General features: G+C 48.5%; 1 protein-coding gene and 1 long non-coding RNA gene across 6 annotated transcripts in view; both read right to left on the minus strand.

Moving 5' to 3' along the window:
- The window catches only part of phf20a (PHD finger protein 20, a), a 29,074-nt gene extending 20,131 nt beyond the window's left edge, over positions 1–8,943 (minus strand). For 2 of the 5 annotated variants that reach the window (XM_063215537.1, XM_063215534.1), the window contains exons 1-6: positions 8,803–8,943; positions 6,524–6,625; positions 1,651–1,867; positions 890–974; positions 695–771; positions 68–560 (exon numbers count right to left, since the gene is read on the minus strand). In XM_063215537.1, the coding sequence (XP_063071607.1) occupies positions 68–560; positions 695–771; positions 890–974; positions 1,651–1,867; positions 6,524–6,606 (955 nt within the window). In that variant the 5' untranslated portion in view covers positions 6,607–6,625; positions 8,803–8,943. The other 3 variants (XM_063215536.1, XM_063215538.1, XM_063215535.1) reach the window with 3 other exon arrangements.
- Positions 8,944–11,302: 2,359 nt separating this feature from the next.
- Positions 11,303–13,773, minus strand: LOC134463288 (uncharacterized). Its single transcript, XR_010037705.1, has 4 exons — positions 13,691–13,773; positions 13,334–13,496; positions 12,939–13,158; positions 11,303–12,834 (listed from the first exon to the last, which is right to left on the minus strand). It is a non-coding gene; the product is annotated as an uncharacterized LOC134463288 (long non-coding RNA).
- Between the last annotated feature and the right edge of the window lie 6,207 nt (positions 13,774–19,980).

A 19,980-nucleotide genomic window follows, 5' to 3' on the forward strand; every position in this document is an offset into this window, starting at 1 on the left:
AGAAAAGGATGGGAGGTACTAGTTTGAGCTGGACCCCATGTGTGTGCTTGTGCTCTACAGCTCCTACCAGGTGGGCCTTGTTCTCTCATCTTCTTGGCCAGCTCCTCGTCCCTCTGCTCCCTCCAGGCTGCTGCTACTCCATCTCCTGGCACTTCTCCTCCGTGACCCAAGCCCTCAGCAGTGGCCCCGTTCCTGCCCGCCACCTCCTGCTCCGTCCCCTCCTTGGCCTTCACACCTCCGTTGCCATGAGGGGCGGGGGCTCCGTCCTCTGGCTTCCTCTCCCCGTCTCTCAGGCCCACGGGGGGGAGCTCTGGTGCGGTGTCGCGTTCCTTGTCTCGACCCTCGTGGTTCCAGCGTACGGGATGTCCCTCCTGATCGCCATCCTCATCCGTGTGGCTGTCACCATCTTGGTCGGATGACCCGGGCCGGTTCCGCTTCCCCTTCAGCGGAACCCTGTTCTCCGCCGGCTTCCTCTCCCTCCCTCTGGGGTTCTTTCCATCGCCAGACGCCGCACGCTTCCTCTCCGTCGTGGCCTGCGGCTTACCTCCTCTATGTCTGCCCTTTAGTGGAGGAAATGGCAGAAGATGCTCAACCAGTCAACACCCACAATGCCACCGAATATGCCACTGGGATTCCAAAATTAGCAAATATGCTGTTAGAAATGGTATTGAGAAGAATTTAAGACTCAACTTACTAATTGGGCGTAGGGCTTGATGTGGATTGATTTGACCGTCTGCACAACGTTGTCATAAAATCTGACAGTATAAGACGCTGAAATAAAGCAGATTTTTGGAATTGATTACATATAAATATTATTTATACACTACACAATATGAATACGTACATAATAGGAACAGTTTATCAAGCAATTAACACCACACATCCATACCATCTTTGTTGACTGCCAAGACCGTTGCTGGGTAGAAACGGCAATCGGACCAACTGGCCAATACTTTGTCATTGACACGGAAGCCCTTGAGAAGAAGAAGAAAAAAACAATACCAAACATTTCAGCGCAAGAATCCCAAAAGCAGGCTCACTTTATACACTGTAACTTCTAGCCCACAGCCACAATGTTGCAAAATGGAGGGGCGTCCGAGAGAATCTCATGACTCTGCTTGTTGTGCATTTATCAAGCTCATTCCAAAAGGGGAGACATCAGTTTTCAAGCAAAACCTTGTGGAGAAAATAGACTATGACTCAACACAAGGTTGCATAACCATTATATACGGTGAGCAAACTGGCTTGAGAATGTTAAGCTTTTTAAGTTCTTCCAATGCTGTGCATCTGTGCTGTGCATCTGTGCTGTGCATCTGTGCTTTGAAACAACTGATTCGACTCATCAAGCTCATGGACCTACACAGTCACCTGTGAATTGCCTGGAACAAGCATGTTTTTTTGTTTTTGTTTCTGAACCAGAGATAACAGCCAGTCTGTGATCATTATTACTATTATCATTATTATTGATGTTGTTGTTGTTATTATTATTATTACTATTATTATTCTAGGATTCCTGAGAGGCAGGGTTCTTGGAGTGCTTTCCTCTTCCTTCTCTATACGCAGAGGAAGGAAGGAAACCAAACCAAATGGTGAATTGGAAGTGGAGAAACAAAACGAAAAAGGGGCCAAACCCGCCTCTAAAAAACCTACGGCATGAGAAGAAGGAAGCGGAGAGGGTTTGGCTCTCACAGGGGTGGGGGGGCCTTCGTCCTGCTGCAGTCCCTCGCGCCGCAGCTGGATACGCTCCACGGGCCGCAGGTAGGGGCTGGCCCAGTCGAACCACTCGTCGTAGCGGTGGCTCCACTGCCGGTAGTGGATCAGGACCTTCTCGTCGTCGTAGTCGATCCTCTCGATGCTGGCGGCGTACCTGACGCGAGAGGACGCAGGGAAAATGTTCAAGGCAGCCCATACTATGCCGGCCGATAGATATGTCAGAAACTGATTTTGCCTTGTGTCGAGTTTGAACGTGGCGTTACTCTGGCTATTGGACTCTGACCACAAAAGCTCTGCAAGCGTAGTATGGCCAAACTGATAATCCTCTCTGTTTATGATGGGAGTCAAACACGGGGGTATAGAGCATGGCATGATTCATTCATGACTGAATTCATGTTCAATATACCACATCTTGAGATCTTGCAGCCCTTGGCAAATGTATTTTAAAATTGACCAAGTGATATTGCCAGATTTAGCTCTCCCAGAGTAAGCTTTAAACCTGTTAGCTCAAGAGCCTAAGGCTTTATTCTATTCACTGGCCAAACAATAGCAGGGTACTTCTGTTAGTGTTAGGGGTGGTACGGTTGACAAAATTCACGGTTCGGTTCATTTCACGGTGTCAAGGTCACGGTTTTCGGTTCTCTACGGTTCATTTTTTTAGTTCATGATAAATGATGCCCTGGGAATATTAAACAATATTTATATAACTGCAGTTATAAAGTGATGTATAGGCTTATAATAGGCTTATCGTATAGGCTCATAATGTAAAAATGGTGTGATTTTAATTGTGTCATCCTCTGATTGGTCTTATACGCTAATGTTTTAATCAGAGAGACTGGATAAGATACTCCTAGAATGTCTGTTTTACATATTTTTCTGGGCAGTACATGAATTGCGGTTTGCGACGGATTGCACGGTTCGGTTCGGTATGTGTGTGAATTGTACGGTTTCGGTTTTCGGTGCGGTTTGTGCCATCCCTAGTTAGTGTTACGACTACCTCTAGGATAGATAAACCAGCACACTCTCTCTCAAACAGCCGCTGTAGTGTGCATTTTCAGGGAAATTTTATCCTTTCAGTACCAAAGACATTTCTGCCAAAAACAGACTAATCTCATTGCTGTACCCTACCCCAGTGTTTTAAAACTATCCTGCCAACAACTTAGTTTATCATCAGTCACAGTCCCAGAGCCTGAAAAACAATAGACTAGATCTGAGAGCAATGTGACAATAACTCTTTTTTATTTAGAAAGGGACTAATGTGTATGTAGACTGGGATGCTTTCCTCACTCTGCTTAGCACATGTGGCAGGCCCAGCCAAGTACCATGGGACAGATGACTGGGTCCAATCTGGCCTGGCTCTCATAGAGAATTTGGGGAAACTGGATCCGGATCAAAGCCCAATTTTTGCTTATTCAACCCATGTTTTGCTGAGCCATCTGGTCACTCAGGCAAGATGACACACAAACTCAAATGCAATAAGTACAATTGTCAAGTCAGTCAACTTACTTACAGGCAGTATTAATTTACTTACAGGCAGAGGATGCTTCACAACAATGCCACAAAACTCAATAATGGATAGGTTAAGAGATTGTTTTGTCCATATCAAATTTGCTGATGATTTTTTCGTGATGACTGTTGTAGGCTACCGCACGTCTGACTATCAACTGTCAATGTCAACGCTATGCGGCTGACAGTGCAAGGGGAAAAACAGTCAATCGCGGCTCGTTGCTCTGCTTTTATTTGTATTCGGTTTTACAGTGTCATCAGGAAAGCTTTGGTTGTTCTCTCTGGTCACCCGACAACACCACTTGAAACTTAAGAAATGAAGGGTGATTTGACGAACAACCTGACGGCATCCAAAACTTAGCCTACATCAGCCAATCAATGGTCATCTATGTGCGGAGCGGCGCCTTTTGACAAGCGGTGCCTATTTGACGATATGCCTCACAACGATGCAACAACACAGAATAATGTTAGGACAAGAGATTGTCTTGTTCATATAAAATCACTAAGAGTTTTACCCTTGATACGAAATGAATACAAATCGGACTTCTAATGTCAACGTGGTGCTGGCAGCGCATGGGTTTCAAATGCGATGTGTCAATCTGCTTTTGGTCACGTTCGGTTTCAACAGTCCAACAGAAAACTTTGGATGCATGAAATGAACGGCGATTTGGCGAGACAGCTGCTGGTTAGATATTGCTGTCAACTAAGCATTTTGCAAAATCTGTGCATTGCACAATAGGTAGCTTATCTCTGGACTGGTTGCCTGGCTGGCGCAGACTAATGTAGGCTATGTTGCGTCGCACTTAGAACAGGCGGGCCCAGGCGGCTGTAGGTAAAGTGAGCAAAGAAAGGAAAGGGGTATGAGTAGCCATCTGTGGTCTTTTACCATGAAAATTTCATGAAAATGATATGCTTCCTATTGGTTTTCATCTCCGGTGGTATTGTAGTCACATTTTTATTTTTTTGACGAAAATATAAATCAATATCGTATATTTTTCGTACAAACGCATGCTGCTTTTCTCGTCATTGTGTTATTGTCGTCAGGGGAAAAACAATCAGGGCTCTAATTTAACTTTTTTCATCACCAGCCAAAATGGCTAGTTGATGGTAATGTGACCAGCCAAACACACACTCGCTAATGGGTCAAAGTGGCTAGTAAGTTAGTCTTTTCTACCAGCAAACTGAAATTTCACCAGCATTTGACCAGTTGGCTGGTGTTAATTTAGAGCCCTGAAAACAATCATTAACGATAATTATGACGAAAATATTTCGTCACGAAATTAACACTGCTTACAGGCTAATTCAAAAAAGCTGAAATGGATTTTTCTTTCACAATATTATTTGCAGGATGACTTGTGAATCGAAATGGATGTGTGATCACAATTTGAACATGGTAATCATACACAAACATCACTTCACTTTAGAACCCTCATGACATCCTCTGAATACCTTGTGTGTGTGTGTGTGTGTGTGTGTGTGTGTGTATGTGTTTGTATGTGTGTGTGTGTGTTTGCATGTGTGTGTGTGTGTGTGTGAGTGTTTGCATGTGTGTGTGTGTGTGAGTGAGTGTGTTTGCGTACGTGTGTGTGTGTGTGTGTGTGTGTGAGTGTGTTTGTGTGTGTGTGCGAGTGTGTTTGCGTGTGTGTGTGTGTGTGTGAGTGTGTTTGCGTGTGTGTGTGTGTGTGTGAGTGTGTTTGCGTGTGTGTGTGTGTGTGTGTGTGTGTGTGTGTGTGTGTGTGTGTGTGTGTGTGTGTGTGTGAGTGTGTTTGCGTGTGTGTGTGTGTGTGTGTGTGTGTGTGTGTGTGTGTTTGCGTGTGTGTGTGTGTGTGTGTGTGTGTGTGTGTGTGAGCGTGTGTGTGTGTGTGAGAGAGAGAGAGAGAGAGAGAGAGAGAGAGAGAGAGAGAGAGAGAGAGACGTATGCTATGCTATGCAACCATATTTACATAATAATTAAGTAATATTTACTAGTAAGATCAGTACAGGAAGTTATGCAGTTAAAAATGTCTATTTCTGGACATTCAAAATGGCGGACAAGGAGAAGATCCCCCTTTTCATGTATGAAAAGTGCAATTTCCCCAGTCATAATGACTACTTTGAATTTGATGGTGGTGGTAAGTATTCTTGGAAACAAATTTGTGAATGGGGAGCATGTGTTTCTGGAAATAAACTACTAAAAATATTACACAGTACACCTTTAAGGAACTGACGTAATGACTGTAATGGCTGCAGGTTTGAATACCATATCATTACATTACATTACATTGCACTTAGCTGACGCTTTCATTTTATTCAAAGTGACTAACAGTTATTATTTGACAGGGTATTGGTTACAGTCCCTGGAGCAATGTGGGGTTAGGTGCCTTGCTCAAGGGCACTTCAGCCATAGATGGAGATATAGGGAGAGGTCAGGGGGGATTCGAACATACAACCCCTAGATTGAAAGACCAATTCTCTAACCACTAGGCCACGGCTGCCACCAGCACGGTTGATATTCAATCAACCCAAAAGGACCCATGTTACTCCTCTATTTATTGAGTTGCACTGGTTACCGATCGCCGCCCGGATCAAGCACAAGGCATTGACCCTTGCCTACAAAACCATCACAGGAACGGCCCCAGCTTATCTGAAGGACCTACTAACGCCTTATGTTACTGGAAGAGAACTGCGCTCATCCAGCACAAGCCGTCTGGCTCTGCCATCCAGTCGCTCTAGGTACTCCCAGTCAAGATTGTTCTCCGTTGTGGTACCCAAGTGGTGGAACAGTCTCCCAGAGGCAGCAAGACTAAGCACCTCTCTTGCAGCCTTCAAGAAACAACTAAAGACATTCCTCTTTCGAGAGAATCTACTAGACTAATGATTGAACTGGCCTTGCCCCAGGGCAGAATCCTGACATGATGTTTAGTTTAGTTTAGTTTGTGAGTGTGTGTTTGTGTTCTCGTTATTTTCTCTTTATAAAAAAAATAAAAAAAACTAACCCCTCTTTGTAATTGCACTTGTTGTTCTGTATATCTCCTGTGCACTTTGTATTTGCTTGTGATGTTGGCTTGATTATGTCCTCTTCTGAAAGTCGCTTTGGTTATAAAGCGTCTGTGTCTGTCAAATGCAATGTAATAATGTAATGTAATCATCTATGGCTGAAGTGCCCTGCAGCAAGACACTACATATTGCTCTAAGGACTCACCCATAATAACTAAGTCACTTTGGATAAAACCTAATTGTCAAGTCAAGAGAATTGTATTGTAATGTAATGTAATGCAATGCAACACCAAGTCCAGAGCAAAAAGCCAGATCCAGGGCCACTCACCAGTTCTTGAGACTGTCCCTGGCCTCCAGCTGGGCTCCCACCTCAAAGGTGATGCCTCGTCTATTGGGGGGCGACTTGTTCATGCTGCTTCCCTCCGCCTATCTGAGGAGTCAAGGAGACCGTTGCCCAGGCAACACGGCACAAGTAAACACAGATGCCAGGCAAGGGAGGAACACAACACATTGACATTAGCTGGTGGTACCCATATCTGTGACCTTGCACTGTGCAGCACCTGTCACATTGTGTACCAATTTAACAGAACACCATTGCACAGCATATCTGCATTATCCACCAGTTACTGACATCTTCAGAGCACACGGAGTATGTGAACATGCCATCTTAGATGTGTAATTTGATGTGCAGATGAGTATATAGAACGAAAAAAACACACGTAACAAAATGCTGCATGTTAACCAACAACTCACAAACGACAGCTAACAGGCATTTGTGCAGGGGCAGGGGACATTGCTCTGCCATGCGGATGTTTTTTTCATCATGCAATTGCCAATTATACGTGTAAGGTTGAACTGGGAAACAGTAGAACTTGACAGAAGTGAAAAGCAGATCTGGAGCATGAAGTGTGCACCTTTCTTCCTTGCAAGGCGAGTAGGACTAGTAGGCTGTAGTAGGTTGACCACAACGCCGTATGTTAGTCTCTGGTCAGCAAGAATTCTGGACGCAGCTGAGGTTTGTGTGTGTGTGGCATCTTGTTAGTGCATTTCTGGCCTGGTAAGGCGATTACATCAATTAGCAAGCCTGCTGATAGCCCACCAAAAAACGAGGCCATCGCTGCCTGCCTCGCCTGACTGTGTGGGTGGCGGCCAGCTAGCTACGGTAAGTGACGGTACCACAACACTGGTCAGATCACAGCAGCGGAACTCGGACAATGCCGAAGTCGGCGCTGGCGCAGAGTGGAAAAGTCAAACTCACACTCGTTCGTTACATCATAAATGAGATTGGGGCATCAAAACTAACACCACGACAGCAATTTAACGAACATTTTCAATTTCTCTGATGTGTAACAAGCAACAGACGACTGTATATTGGCGAATATTCCAGTCTTTACACACAAGGGATGAGTGAACTCAGGAAGAACAAAGGAGAGATCCAAGTCCGTAAAAGGACCAATAAAGCCAATGCGATATAAACAACTAGGCTTTTTGTAGCCGACGATGACATATTCTTATTTGTGCCGTTGACACAAACCATAACTCACCACGGACTGACTTTCTTCTAAACCTCGGTGGTCCTTGGTACAAAACGCCGGACAACCACGTGTTTTATCGTAAGGAGTAACTCCACTCACCCACACCCAGTAGGAAACAATGGCGTAAGGGATTGCCCTAACGTTACACTATTATGCAACCGACCCAGTCTTCTCAGACAAGACAATCTACATCAAAAAATGAATACAAACACTCGAAGCCCATGATATCGCCAAAATGTATCGATATACTTCCGCGAGTTTGTAACAACAACAGCGTGATAGCCAGTGACGCAAATGGCGCGCAACTGAGATCACTTTTGTTTATGAACTGAAAGGAGGGCGAGCCAGGCGAGTTCTGATATGCGCATGGGTGAGATACATTCTACGTCTGATCCAAAGTCAGCTATTTGCTTTGTCGAGGTAAATCAAAGCGCACCAATATTACAGTAGCTATAAAATGCACAACAACACACAATTTTCCTTTGTTAAGTCTTAATAAGACCGTTATTATTTCATACAACCATCAGGCCATCGTGTGGTAGTGGATGCATGCAGAAGGCATGCTTGTTAAGACCGACAACTCCAACGAAAATTATAGGGTTGTTTCTGCAAACCTTGGTTGTTAAGTACACAACTGAAATTTGTACTCGATGTCCTGGATTGTACAACCAAAAAAATACTAACCAATAGCATTGTAGTAGTAATGAAAAGTAAGGGCATTGGAGGCCCAGTGCTTTGACAGCTTGACGGTAAACAGCAGAATATAGAACCCAACTTGCGAATACGAACTGACCCGGATTCTGGAGACATGCACGCCGAGTGCTCTGCAACCATGACACGGCTATTCCTATGCAAACATGCAGGGGAAGTGCCACACGACAAAATACGCCGGGACTTTCTCAGATACACGAAACAAATGTCAAATATAGCCTACAGCAATAACAAAGCAGTATTTAGGAGAGGAAGTATGAGAGCCCATTCACATCAGCGAACCTTTCACATGGTTTCTGTTGCGTAAACTCGTTACTCGAAAATAAAAAAAAATGTGGGTGGAGCATCTTCTTTACCTTACCATGTATCCGAGTTCGAAATCTAGGCGGATAATGCGGTCTTCTTCAAATATGCGGACAAATTCTGCGTTCCCTTGACCACATGCACACGCAGTTTAATTTTCCACCGTGCTCAAGACACTACCGGTGTGTGTGGTGTGGCGTGAACGGAGCTGACTGAGCTCTTGTGCGCACGCGCACGAGTGTCCACTTGCTTTATTTCTTTCTTTGTAAATAGTCTCCACTCGCACTCAAGTACAAGTAGGCCTATGTAAGAATAGACGTGTATGTATGTAAGTAAAAGAGATGAAGGCCAAATAAAAAGTGTATAATTAATACTGTAAAAGTATTAGAGCTGGGGTATTTAAGCCAGTATATAGGTGGAATAGTTAATTATTATTATGGATTGGTAATAGAAAACACTTGAATGTGTTTTCAGACATTTCCTCTGGAGTCGAGCATCATCAGACTGCAGCATTCAGTCTTCCAGGCAGATCATTAGCTGGTAGTGAGACTACATTTTCCACGGTTTCATTTAGCCCAGCAGAGGGCAGAAAAAACACCCGACACCGTTTAAACTACCGGTAACTACATCAGTGGTGAGGAACCTTTTTCATTCGAGGGGCCACTTCAAAGTCCTCCGAGGGCCGTACTGTGAACACAAACCAGGATTTCTCCCTGCACTTTAGGCCTATATTGAAGGCAGCCAGCTTTACAACAGACCCCACCTTCTCTTGGTCCCCTGAATATAACTTAATTGTATTGCAAATATATTTTCTAAGATTTTTGTACAAAATATGTCATATTTCATGTGATGTTGCATAACATTAAAATTATATCGGGAGCCGGATAAAACAGCCTCATTCCCCACCCCTGGTTTAAACTAACTACCGGATAGTACAGGAGGGTGTTAAGTCCTGCTGGGCATTGCTGCCTGTCGCACCTCCTCTGGTGCCCATGGGTCAGCCTTACACTTACAGACCACACCACTAGTCTACAATATGTCCGGCTGGAGAGATGTGGTGGTAATTTCTGTGGGAAACTGAAGCTTCCTGTCCAGGTCAAACTCCATGTGCCAGTCCTGGCCAGGAGTTAAGGGCCTTGCTTTTTCTCTGCTGGCAATGGTGTTCTGCTACCCTGTCTGCTACCCTGTCTGCACTCCTCTGCACTCCTCCAGAACTTGGGCTAGCTTTCCAAGGTCATGACGCCATCTATAGCGGTCCTGTGAGAGTGTGATTTTTCAGCCAGACAAGATGTGGAGGCTCAAGTTGGGAGCATTGCAGAGTGCACAACATTCCTAATTTCCAAACCACTGGTGGAGGTTCCGAGGACAGGGAAGCGTGTCATAGGTTGAGCGGATAAGGAAGCTGAGTCTTGCCTGTGGGATCTTCCACACGTCTGACGATTCTGATGTTCCTAGATTCCCTCCCAGGTTGTCCAGCTTCCTTGCCGTCCCTGAGACACAGCCTTGATCTTATAGCGGTCTTCCTCCATCCTTGTCACCTCCGCCACCACCTCCAGGCTTTTAAATTTCTTATTTTAGCTGAAAATGTCCATTGTCCACCCTGTCGCTGTCCACCTAGTCACCCTGTGGCCATTTTATGAATGGTGTTTGTCCACCCTGTCATGCAACCTTCCACCCTATTGTGCCCTTGTCCACCCTATCAATTTTAAATGTAATAAAAAAACTAATATTTTTTGAATATACAGTAAGTTTGTGTGTTATGTCCTGATGTACAAATGATTACTTAACAAAACTATTAAAAAGTTCTGCTAAATACATCTCTATTTTTGTATTTTATGAAACATTTGGCCCTGACAGGGTGGACATATGCCCATATAGTATTTTGACATTCTGTGTTTAATTCATAAAAAGTGTTTAAGCTTGTAATACACATGTTGCCCCTTAATGCACGCGGTACCTCCAGTGGCATGCTGTAATAGTCATTGAAAAGTTAACTACCATACTACCATTACTACAATACTATGACATAACACAGGGCCTTTTAGTAATGCATTATGGGGGGCGATGTGGCGCAGCGTGCTAAGCCCCCCACATTTGGGCTTGCATGCCCACGGGGACCCCGGTTCGAGTCTGGCCAGTGTCATTTCCCGATCTCACCCCTTCTCTCTGTCCCACTCACTTCCTGTCACCATCTCATACTGTCCTATCAAATAAAGGCATAAAAGCCCCTAAAATATATATATATATTTTTTTTTAAAGTAATGCATTACGACTTGGTCATTGCCATTCTGGTAACAGCAAATGTATACCGCCGTGTCTTAACAGGTTATTGTTATATAACTTATATCCAGTTTGCATGTATACTACCATAACATCAAATTACGTAAATAACTCAGTTAGATCATGGCACAGTTACCACTGTCAGGCTCTGCATACATGTATTATCAACTCAGGCTTAGACTTTGCTAATCAGGGGGGGAATGAAACGATGGGACATCAGCCCTCATCATCATCTATCACCCTGGTACTGTGGAAATAGATAGACTGTCACACAGATATTGCTTCTGGTTTTTCTTTATAGTTTAATTTTTAATTAATTTGTTTTTTGTTTCAGTCTTTCTATCAGACCGCTTGTGGTGATGACTTGGATATCGCAGAGAAGGTCTCCAGGGTGGGGGGTGTTGCAGGCTCCTCTTAACAGTATGTGTGCAGTGGTGTGATACATATGGTTTCTGTTTGGCATACTTTCCACTGACTCACTTGTCTTGGAGTGAGGGGCCCTAGTCTTCCTCCATATCTAGCCTGTGCATTAATCCAGCCCTGGCAGGTGGGGGGGCTCTAGGCTGCAGCCATATCTAGCCTGTGGGGGCCCATGGCAGGTGGGGGCCCCTAGGCTGCAGACATATCTAGCCTGTGGGGGCCCCTAGGCTGCAACCACATCTAGCCTGTGGTGGGGGCCCTAGGCTGCAGACATATCTAGCCTGTGGGGGCCCCTAGGCTGCAACCACATCTAGCCTGTGGTGGGGGCCCTAGGCTGCAGCCATATCTAGCCTGTGGGGGCCCCTAGGCTGCAACCATATCTAGCTTGTGGTGGGGGCCCTAGGCTGTAGCCATATCTAGCCCGTGGGGGGCCCTGGCAGGTGGGGGGCCCCCTAGGCTGCAGCCATATCTAGCCTGTGGTGGCCCCTGGCAGGTGGGGGCCCCTAGGCTGCAGACATATCTAGCCTGTGGGGGCCCCTAGGCTGCAGCCATATATAGCCTGTGGGGGCCCCTGGCAGGTGGGGGGCCCTTGGCTGCAGCCATAACTAGCCTGTGGGGGCCCCTGGCAGGTGGGGGCCCCTTGGCTGCAGCCATAACTAGCCCGTGGGGGCCCCTGGTAGGTAGGGGCCCCTTGGCTGCAGCCATATCTAGCCTGTGGGGGGTTGCATCTGGGTGCAGATGAAGGTTGGGGGTGGCACCTCCTTCCTCATCCACCATTATCTGCATCGTGTAGCGGAGGCCTTGTCCTATGGCCTTAGTGCAGTCCAAGGGGAGGGTGGTGGTGGTGGTGGTGATGGTAGGGGTGCAGTACCATTACCCTCCTCCTTCTCCTCCTCTTCCATCTCCTCCACCTGTTCCGAAACCTCCAGCACCCTCTTCTTTAGTGAAGTGCAGGTGAGGATATGGGCGCAGTACCATTACCCGCTTCCTCCTCCTCCTCCTCCTCCTCCTCCTCCTCCTCCTCCTCCTCCTCTTCCACCAGTTGTCAGTTGTCATGGCAGTCTAGGGCCTCATGGTGACTTTTCATATGGCTTTAGGGTGGTACAGGTGAGGGTGGAGGTGGTGTTGGGGGTGCAGTAATATCACCCCCATTTCTCCCGTCCTCCGCCTCCTCCTCATCCTCCTCCTGCTCCTCCATCACCTCCTCCAACAGTTCCCTCGTCTCCTGGATGTCCACCATGTCATGGCAGCCTGCTCGTCTGTGCTGGGGTGCAAGGGTAGGATGGGGGTGCAGAGCCATGGCCCCCTTCCTCCTCCACCTCCTCCATCACCTCCTCCACCAGTTCCCAGACCTCCAGCATCCTCCTCTATCTAGAGTCTATGTCTATGTCTGCATGGGAAAGAGTAAGAAACGTAATTTCAAATTCTTTGTATGACCAGTGCATGTAAAGAAATTGACAATAAAGCCGACTTGACTTGACTCGACTCGACTACCTCCTCCTCCTCCACCACCTCCTCCACCAGCTCCCACATGTCCACCGTGTCGTGACGGCCGCTCCAGGTCCAGCTGTAGGTGCCACAGGTCCCTGGGACGGTGGGGAAAGCAGGGCGTCTGGGTCGCGGCTCAGCAGCGACGCCCGCAAGTGCAGCGCCTCCCAGCGCTTGGAGGCTGTCAGGGTGCGCAGCGCAGACATACGCTCAGCCCCATGCCTGCCTGCACAGCAGAGGAGAATTTATGTGTAAGTACCTGTATGTGTGTAATGTCTCGTGGGCAATGTCTTTTTTGTATTTACTGTACAGGTATGTATGTGTGTATGCTACTTGACACCTTAATTTCCCCCTGGGATCAATAAATGATACTCTACTCTACTCTACTCTACTCTACCTACCTTAGTTCCCATCCTCAGCTCCAAAAGTAGGCCTAGTCATCCTCTGGCCGACTGCTCTTGGCACCCGATGATGACCTTGGTGCCTGTGTGTTCCCATGTGCCAGTGTGCCCGCCCATTCAGTAGTAAGTAATGGGGACAGGGAATAGACAGATGGACACAGGTCTGTCCAGAGGAGGAAAAATCCAATATAATATATAGTATGTATATATAACAGTATAATGAATCAGCACTGCAGTATGATTTTAGCACTAACATTTCCTTATGACATACCACACTGTGCAATGTTTGAGCATTGACACAAAGAGACTGTAATACTTTCCAAACTCTCTCTCCCTCTCTCTCTCTCAGTCCCTCACCTGTCTAAGTCCATGTCCCCGGGCTTAGGGCACAGCCTGGCGGGCGCTCACAGGAGGATGATCCTGCGAGCGCTGAGGGGGTGGGGGCCGGGGCGGTGGCGGAAGGCCGGGTGGGGCAGCTCCAGGGTGACGCGGGGCCTCCTCTCGCTCCTCAGGATGCGACGGTGCACACTCTCCTCGCTGGCAGCCATCTTCAGCAGGGTCTCCATGGAGATGCGAGGCTCGTAGATGACGCCGCCCCAGGCAGGTGGGGGGCTCCCTAGGCTGCAGCCATATCTAGCCTGTGGTGGCCCCTGGCAGGTGGGGGCCCCTAGGCTGCAGCCATATCTAGCCTGTGGTGGCCCCTGGCAGGTGGGGGGTCCCTAGGCTGCAGCCATATCTAGACTGTGGGAGGCCCTGGCAGGTGGGGGCCCCTTAGGCTGCAGCCATATCTAGCCTGTGGTGGCCCCTGGCAGGTGGTGGCCCCTAGGCTGCAGACATATCTAGCCAGTGGTGGGCGCCCCTTGGCTGCAGCCATATTTGGCCTGTGCATTAATCCGGCCCTGGGTGCAGATGAAGGTTGGGGGTGGCACCTCCTTCCTCATCCACCATTATCTACATCGTGTAGCGGAGGCCTTGTCCTATGGCCTTAGTGCAGTCCAAGGGGAGGGTGGTAGGGGTACAGTACCATTACCCTCCTCCTCCTCCTCCTCTTCCATCTCCTCCACCAGGTCCCAAACCTCCAGCACCCTCTTCTTTAGTGAGGTGCAGGTGAGGATGTGGGCGCAGTACCATTACCCGCTTCCTCCTTCTCCTCCTCCTCCTCCTCCTCCTCCTCTTCCACCAGTTGTCAGTTGTCATGGCAGTCTTGTGCCTCATGGTGACTTCTCATATGGCTTTAGGGTGGTACAGGTGAGGGTGGAGGTGGTGTTGGGGGTGCAGTAATATCACCCCCATTTCTCCCGTCCTCCGCCTCCTCCTCGTCCTCCTCCTGCTCCTCCATCACCTCCTCCAACAGTTCCCACGTCTCCTCGATGTCCACCATGTCACATCCCCTAGGCTGCAGCCATATCTAGCCTGTGGTGGCCCCTGGCAGGTGGGGGCCCCTAGGCTGCAGACATATCTAGCCTGTGGGGGCCCCTGGCAGGTGGGGGCCCCTAGGCTGCAGCCATATCTAGCCTGTGGTGGCCCCTGGTAGGTGGGGGCCCTTAGGCTGCAGCCATATATAGCCTGTGGGGGCCCCTGGCAGGTGGAGGCCCCTTGGCTGCAGCCATATCTAGCCTGTGGGGGCCCCTGGTAGGTGGTGGCCTAGGCTGCAGCCATATCTAGCCTGTGGGGCCCCGTGGCAGGTGGGGGCCCCTTAGGCTGCAGCCATATCTAGCCTGTGGGGGCCCCTGGCAGGTGGGGGCCCCTTAGGCTGCAGCCATATTTGGCCTGTGCATGAATCCGGCCCTGGGTGCAGATGAAGGTTGGGGGTGGCACCTCCTTCCTCATCCACCATTATCTGCATCGTGTAGCGGAGGCCTTGTCACATGGCCTTAGTGCAGTCCAAGGGGAGGGTGGTGGTGGTGGTAGGGGTACAGTACCATTACCCTCCTCCTCCTCTTCCATCTCCTCCACCAGTTCCCAAACCTCCAGCACCCTCTTCTTTAGTGAGGTGCAGGTGAGGATGTGGGCGCAGTACCATTACCCGCTTCCTCCTCCTCCTCCTCCTCCTCCTCTTCCACCAGTTGTCAGTTGTCATGGCAGTCTTGTGCCTCATGGTGACTTCTCATATGGCTTTAGGGTGGTACAGGTGAGGGTGGAGGTGGTGTTGGGGGTGCAGTAATATCACCCCCATTTCTCCCGTCCTCCGCCTCCTCCTCGTCCTCCTCCTGCTCCTCCAATCACCTCCTCCAACAGTTCCCATGTCTCCTGGATGTCCACCATGTCATGGCAGCCTTCTCGCCTGTCCTGGGGTGCAAGGGTAGGATGGGGGTGCAGAGCCATGGCCCCCTTCCTCCTCCTCCACCTCCTCCACCAGTTCCCAGACCTCCAGCATCCTCCTCTACTATCTAGTCTCCAACCTTTCTTGTATGCCGGACACCTGATGAGACCAGTCAGGAAAAAGAACATCTTAGTAGAACAATGGCTTCGTTTACATGATGCTTTTCATTCTGAATTAAATAGTTTCGGAGTTTACACTGCACTTTCATTTAATTCCGAATTGTGAAGCGTTTACATGTTGTTGACATGATTTCATGTTTACATGTTGTTTATGTGTTTCCAAACCAGAATTAGGTTTTGCTCAATTCAATTAATTTGGAATTAAATGTCCCATGTAACCGAGGCCATAGTCTATCATCCACAACCAACTGTACACACGTAAGCACATGAAGTGGGCATGGGGGAAAAAACAGGCATGGTCACACATACAAAAACAAATAACATCTCAAACTAGAAATGCACTCTAGTGCAAACTTGAGTGTAGACCTCCACCAAGGAAGCAGTTTGTTGGAACATTTAACTATGTTACACCTGTTTTTTGTTTGAAGTCTTTTTGCCTTCTTTTTGTGGAGTTAGAAACTGGAACGTCAACATTCGCCCTGTCTCGCACTAGGGGCGTCTAGATTTGTACGCTAGCAATGGTGAAGAATCTTTTAAAACTCCTGGTTCTGGTTTGTGATCTGGATCATCACCAGAATTTAATCACTTGCTCCTTGGGTCATTTCCAACAGCTCCACAAAGTCTCGTCCAAATCCATTCATAACTTTTTGAGTTATCCTGCTAACAGACAGACAGACAGACAGACAAACAGACAAACCAACTCAACCGAAAGCAACCTCCTTGGCGGAGGAAATAATTAAGTTATATTTTAAGGGGACCTTGTGAAGGTGGGGTCTGTTGTAAAGGTGGCCACCTTCAATACAGGCCTAATGTGCAGGAGGGAAATTCTGGTTTCTGTTCACAGTATGGCCCTTGGAGGACTTTGAAGTGGCCCTCGAATGAAAACGGTTCTCCACCCCTGCATTATCTCAAACGTCATTGCAGGCAAAAGGTAATTACCATATTGTAACTACGACAATTTAGAAATGACAAGACAGTTTGCGTTGCTTCAGATGAGAATGAAACATGACATTGTGACGTGTGTGTGTGTTTGTGTGTGTGTGTGTGTGTGGATTCATCATTGAATGTATGTAGTATGTGTATGATAGAGAGAGAGAAGAAGGCCTGGAAAATTCTAGAGCTTCACCTGTGCTTCTATTCTACTTTACGTCATCAAGGGAAAACAGGTTAAAGGGCAACAGAAGGGGAGGGAGGAAAGGACAGAGAGAGAGAGAGGGGGGGGGGGGGTTGGGGGGAGAGGTTGAATTCCAAATGGAAGGCAGTGGCTCGATGACTCCCTTTCTCATAAACAGGTGTCTGATCAGACATGAATTCCGTCGGGAAGTTATCTGAATAGGCAGTCGTTACGAACGGCCCTAACGAGAGTGCTCCCCTACGCATTTGATGTTACGGCGATTCTATGGCGGGAGTTACATTTTAACATTCCAATTTCTAACTCCACAAAAAGAAGGCAGAAAGACTTAAAATAAAAATAGGGTGTAACATAGTCAAATGTTCTATCCAATAGCTTCCGTGGCGGCGGTCTCCACTCTCTGAGTGCATTTCTAGTTTAACACTAAAATCATGCGACCGACACATCTCCCAACGACAGTCTAGCAGAGTTCATTAATTTGCTTCTAGCGCTTTGTGGAGTGGGTAGCCTATAATACCATTTTAGTGAGAGGCTACCAAAAAGTGGTTCACTTGCGCTAGCCTAGCACCAGACCTCTGGAATTATACGAACTGCTTGTAATAGGCCTACCTGTTTTAAATCCAAATCCCTTATTATGACAATGGATTCAAATGTGGATTTGAAAAAGCACACATCTCAAAAGTGTTACTTGAATTTAGAAAAGCACACATCTAGTTAGTCAGGAAAGGAAGGAAATTTACCTTTTATGTCATTTCATTGTCTACCTTTATATTTTGGTGTGTGTGAGAGAGAGAGAGAGAGAGAGAGAGAGAGAGAGAGAGAGAGAGAGAGAGAGAGATGCCTTGGCTAAATGTATGTAACAGTGAGCTGTGTAAGTACCTGTATGTGTGTAATGTCTCGTGGGCAATGTCTTTTTTCTATTTACTGATTGTATGTGTGTATGCTACTTGACACCTTAATTTCCCCATGGGATCAATAAATGACACTCTACTCTACTCTACTCTACCTACCTTAGTTCCCATCCTCAGCTCCAAAAGTAGGCCTAGTCATCCTCTGGCCGACTGCTCTTGGCACCCGATGATGACCTTGGTGCCTGTGTGTGCCCATGTGCCAGTGTGCCCGCCCATTCAGTAGTAAGTAATGGGGACAGGGAATATACAGATGGACACAGGTCTGTCCAGAGGAGGAAAAATCCAATATAATATATAGTATGTATATATAACAGTATAATGAATTAGCACTGCAGTATGATTTTAGCACTAACATTTCCTTATGACATACCACACTGTGCAATGTTTGAGCATTGACACAAAGAGACTGTAATACTTTCCAAACTCTCTCTCTCTCTCTCTCTCTCTCTCTCTCTCTCTCAGTCCCTCACCTGTCTAAGTCCATGTCCCCGGGCTTAGGGCACAGCCTGGCGGGCGCTCACAGGAGGATGATCCTGCGAGCGCTGAGGGGGTGGGGGCCGGGGCGGGGGCGGAAGGCCGGGTGGGGCAGCTCCAGGGTGACGCGGGGCCTCCTCTCGCTCCTCAGGATGCGACGGTGCACACTCTCCTCACTAGCAGCCATCTTCAGCAGGGTCTCCATGGAGATGCGAGGCTCGTAGATGACGCCGCCCCAGGCAGGTGGGGGGCTCCCTAGGCTGCAGCCATATCTAGCCTGTGGTGGCCCCTGTCAGGTGGGGGCCCCTAGGCTGCAGACATATCTAGCCTGTGGTGGCCCCTGGCAGGTGGGGGCCCCTAGGCTGCAGACATATCTAGCCTGTGGGGGGCCCTGGCAGGTCGGGGCCCCTAGGCTGCAGCCATATATAGCCTGTGGGGGCCCCTGGCAGGTGGGGGGTCCCTAGGCTGCAGCCATATCTAGCCTGTGGGGGCCCCTGGCAGGTGGGGGGCCCTTGGCTGCAGCCATAACTAGCCTGTGGGGGCCCCTGGCAGGTGGGGGCCCCTTGGCTGCAGCCATAACTAGCCTGTGGGGGCCCCTGGTAGGTGGGGGCCCCTTGGCTGCAGCCATAACTAGCCTGTGGGGGCCCCTGGTAGGTGGGGGCCCCTTGGCTGCAGTAGTACCATTACCCGCTTCCTCCTCCTCCTCCTCCTCCTCCTCCTCTTCCACCAGTTGTCAGTTGTCATGGCAGTCTAGTGCCTCATGGTGACTTTTCATATTGTTTTAGGGCGGTGCCGGTGAGGGTGGAGGTGGTGTTGGGGGTGCAGTAATATTACCCCCATTCCTCCGCCTCCTCCTCGTCCTCCTCCTCGTCCTCCTCCTGCTCCTCCATCACTTCCTCCAACAGTCCCCACGTCTCCTGGATGTCCGCCATGTCATGGCAGCCTGCTCGTCTGTGCTGGGGTGCAAGGGTAGGATGGGGGTGCAGAGCCATGGCCCCCTTCCTCCTCCACCTCCTCCATCACCTCCTCCACCAGTTCCCAGACCTCCAGCATCCTCCTCTACTATCTAGAGTCTATGTCTATGTTTGCATGGGAAAGAGTAAGAAACGTAATTTCAATTTTTTTTACCAGTTTCTTTACCAGTGCATGTAAAGAAATTGACAATAAAGCCGACTTGACTTGACTTGACTACCTCCTCCTCCTCCACCACCTCCTCCACCAGCTACCACATGTCCACCGTGTCGTGGTGGCCGCTCCAGGTCCAGCTGTAGGTGCCACAGGTCTCAGGGAAGGTGGGGAAAGCAGGGCGTCCGGGTCGCGGCTCAGCAGCGACGCCCGCAAGTGCAGCGCCTCCCAGCGCTTGGAGGCTGTCAGGGTGCGCAGCGCAGACATACGCTCAGCCCCATGCCTGCCTGCACAGCAGAGGAGAAGAGAGGAGGGTAGGAGAGGAGGATTAAAAAGACAACACAGGGGAGGAGAGGAGAGAATAGGAGAGGAGAGGGAGGAGAGGACAAGAGATGCAGACGGGAGGAATAACAAAACAAAGAGGAGAGGAAAGGAAAGAAGGGGAGAGGAGAGGAGGGAAGAAAGGAGATGATAGGAGGGAAGAGAGAACAGAAGAGGAGAGGACAGGAGGGAAGAGAGGACAGGAGAGGAGAGGGGAGGACGGAGGAATAGCAAGACAACAC

This window comes from Engraulis encrasicolus, chromosome 14 (assembly GCF_034702125.1).
Source record: "Engraulis encrasicolus isolate BLACKSEA-1 chromosome 14, IST_EnEncr_1.0, whole genome shotgun sequence".
Lineage (NCBI taxonomy): Eukaryota > Metazoa > Chordata > Actinopteri > Clupeiformes > Engraulidae > Engraulis > Engraulis encrasicolus.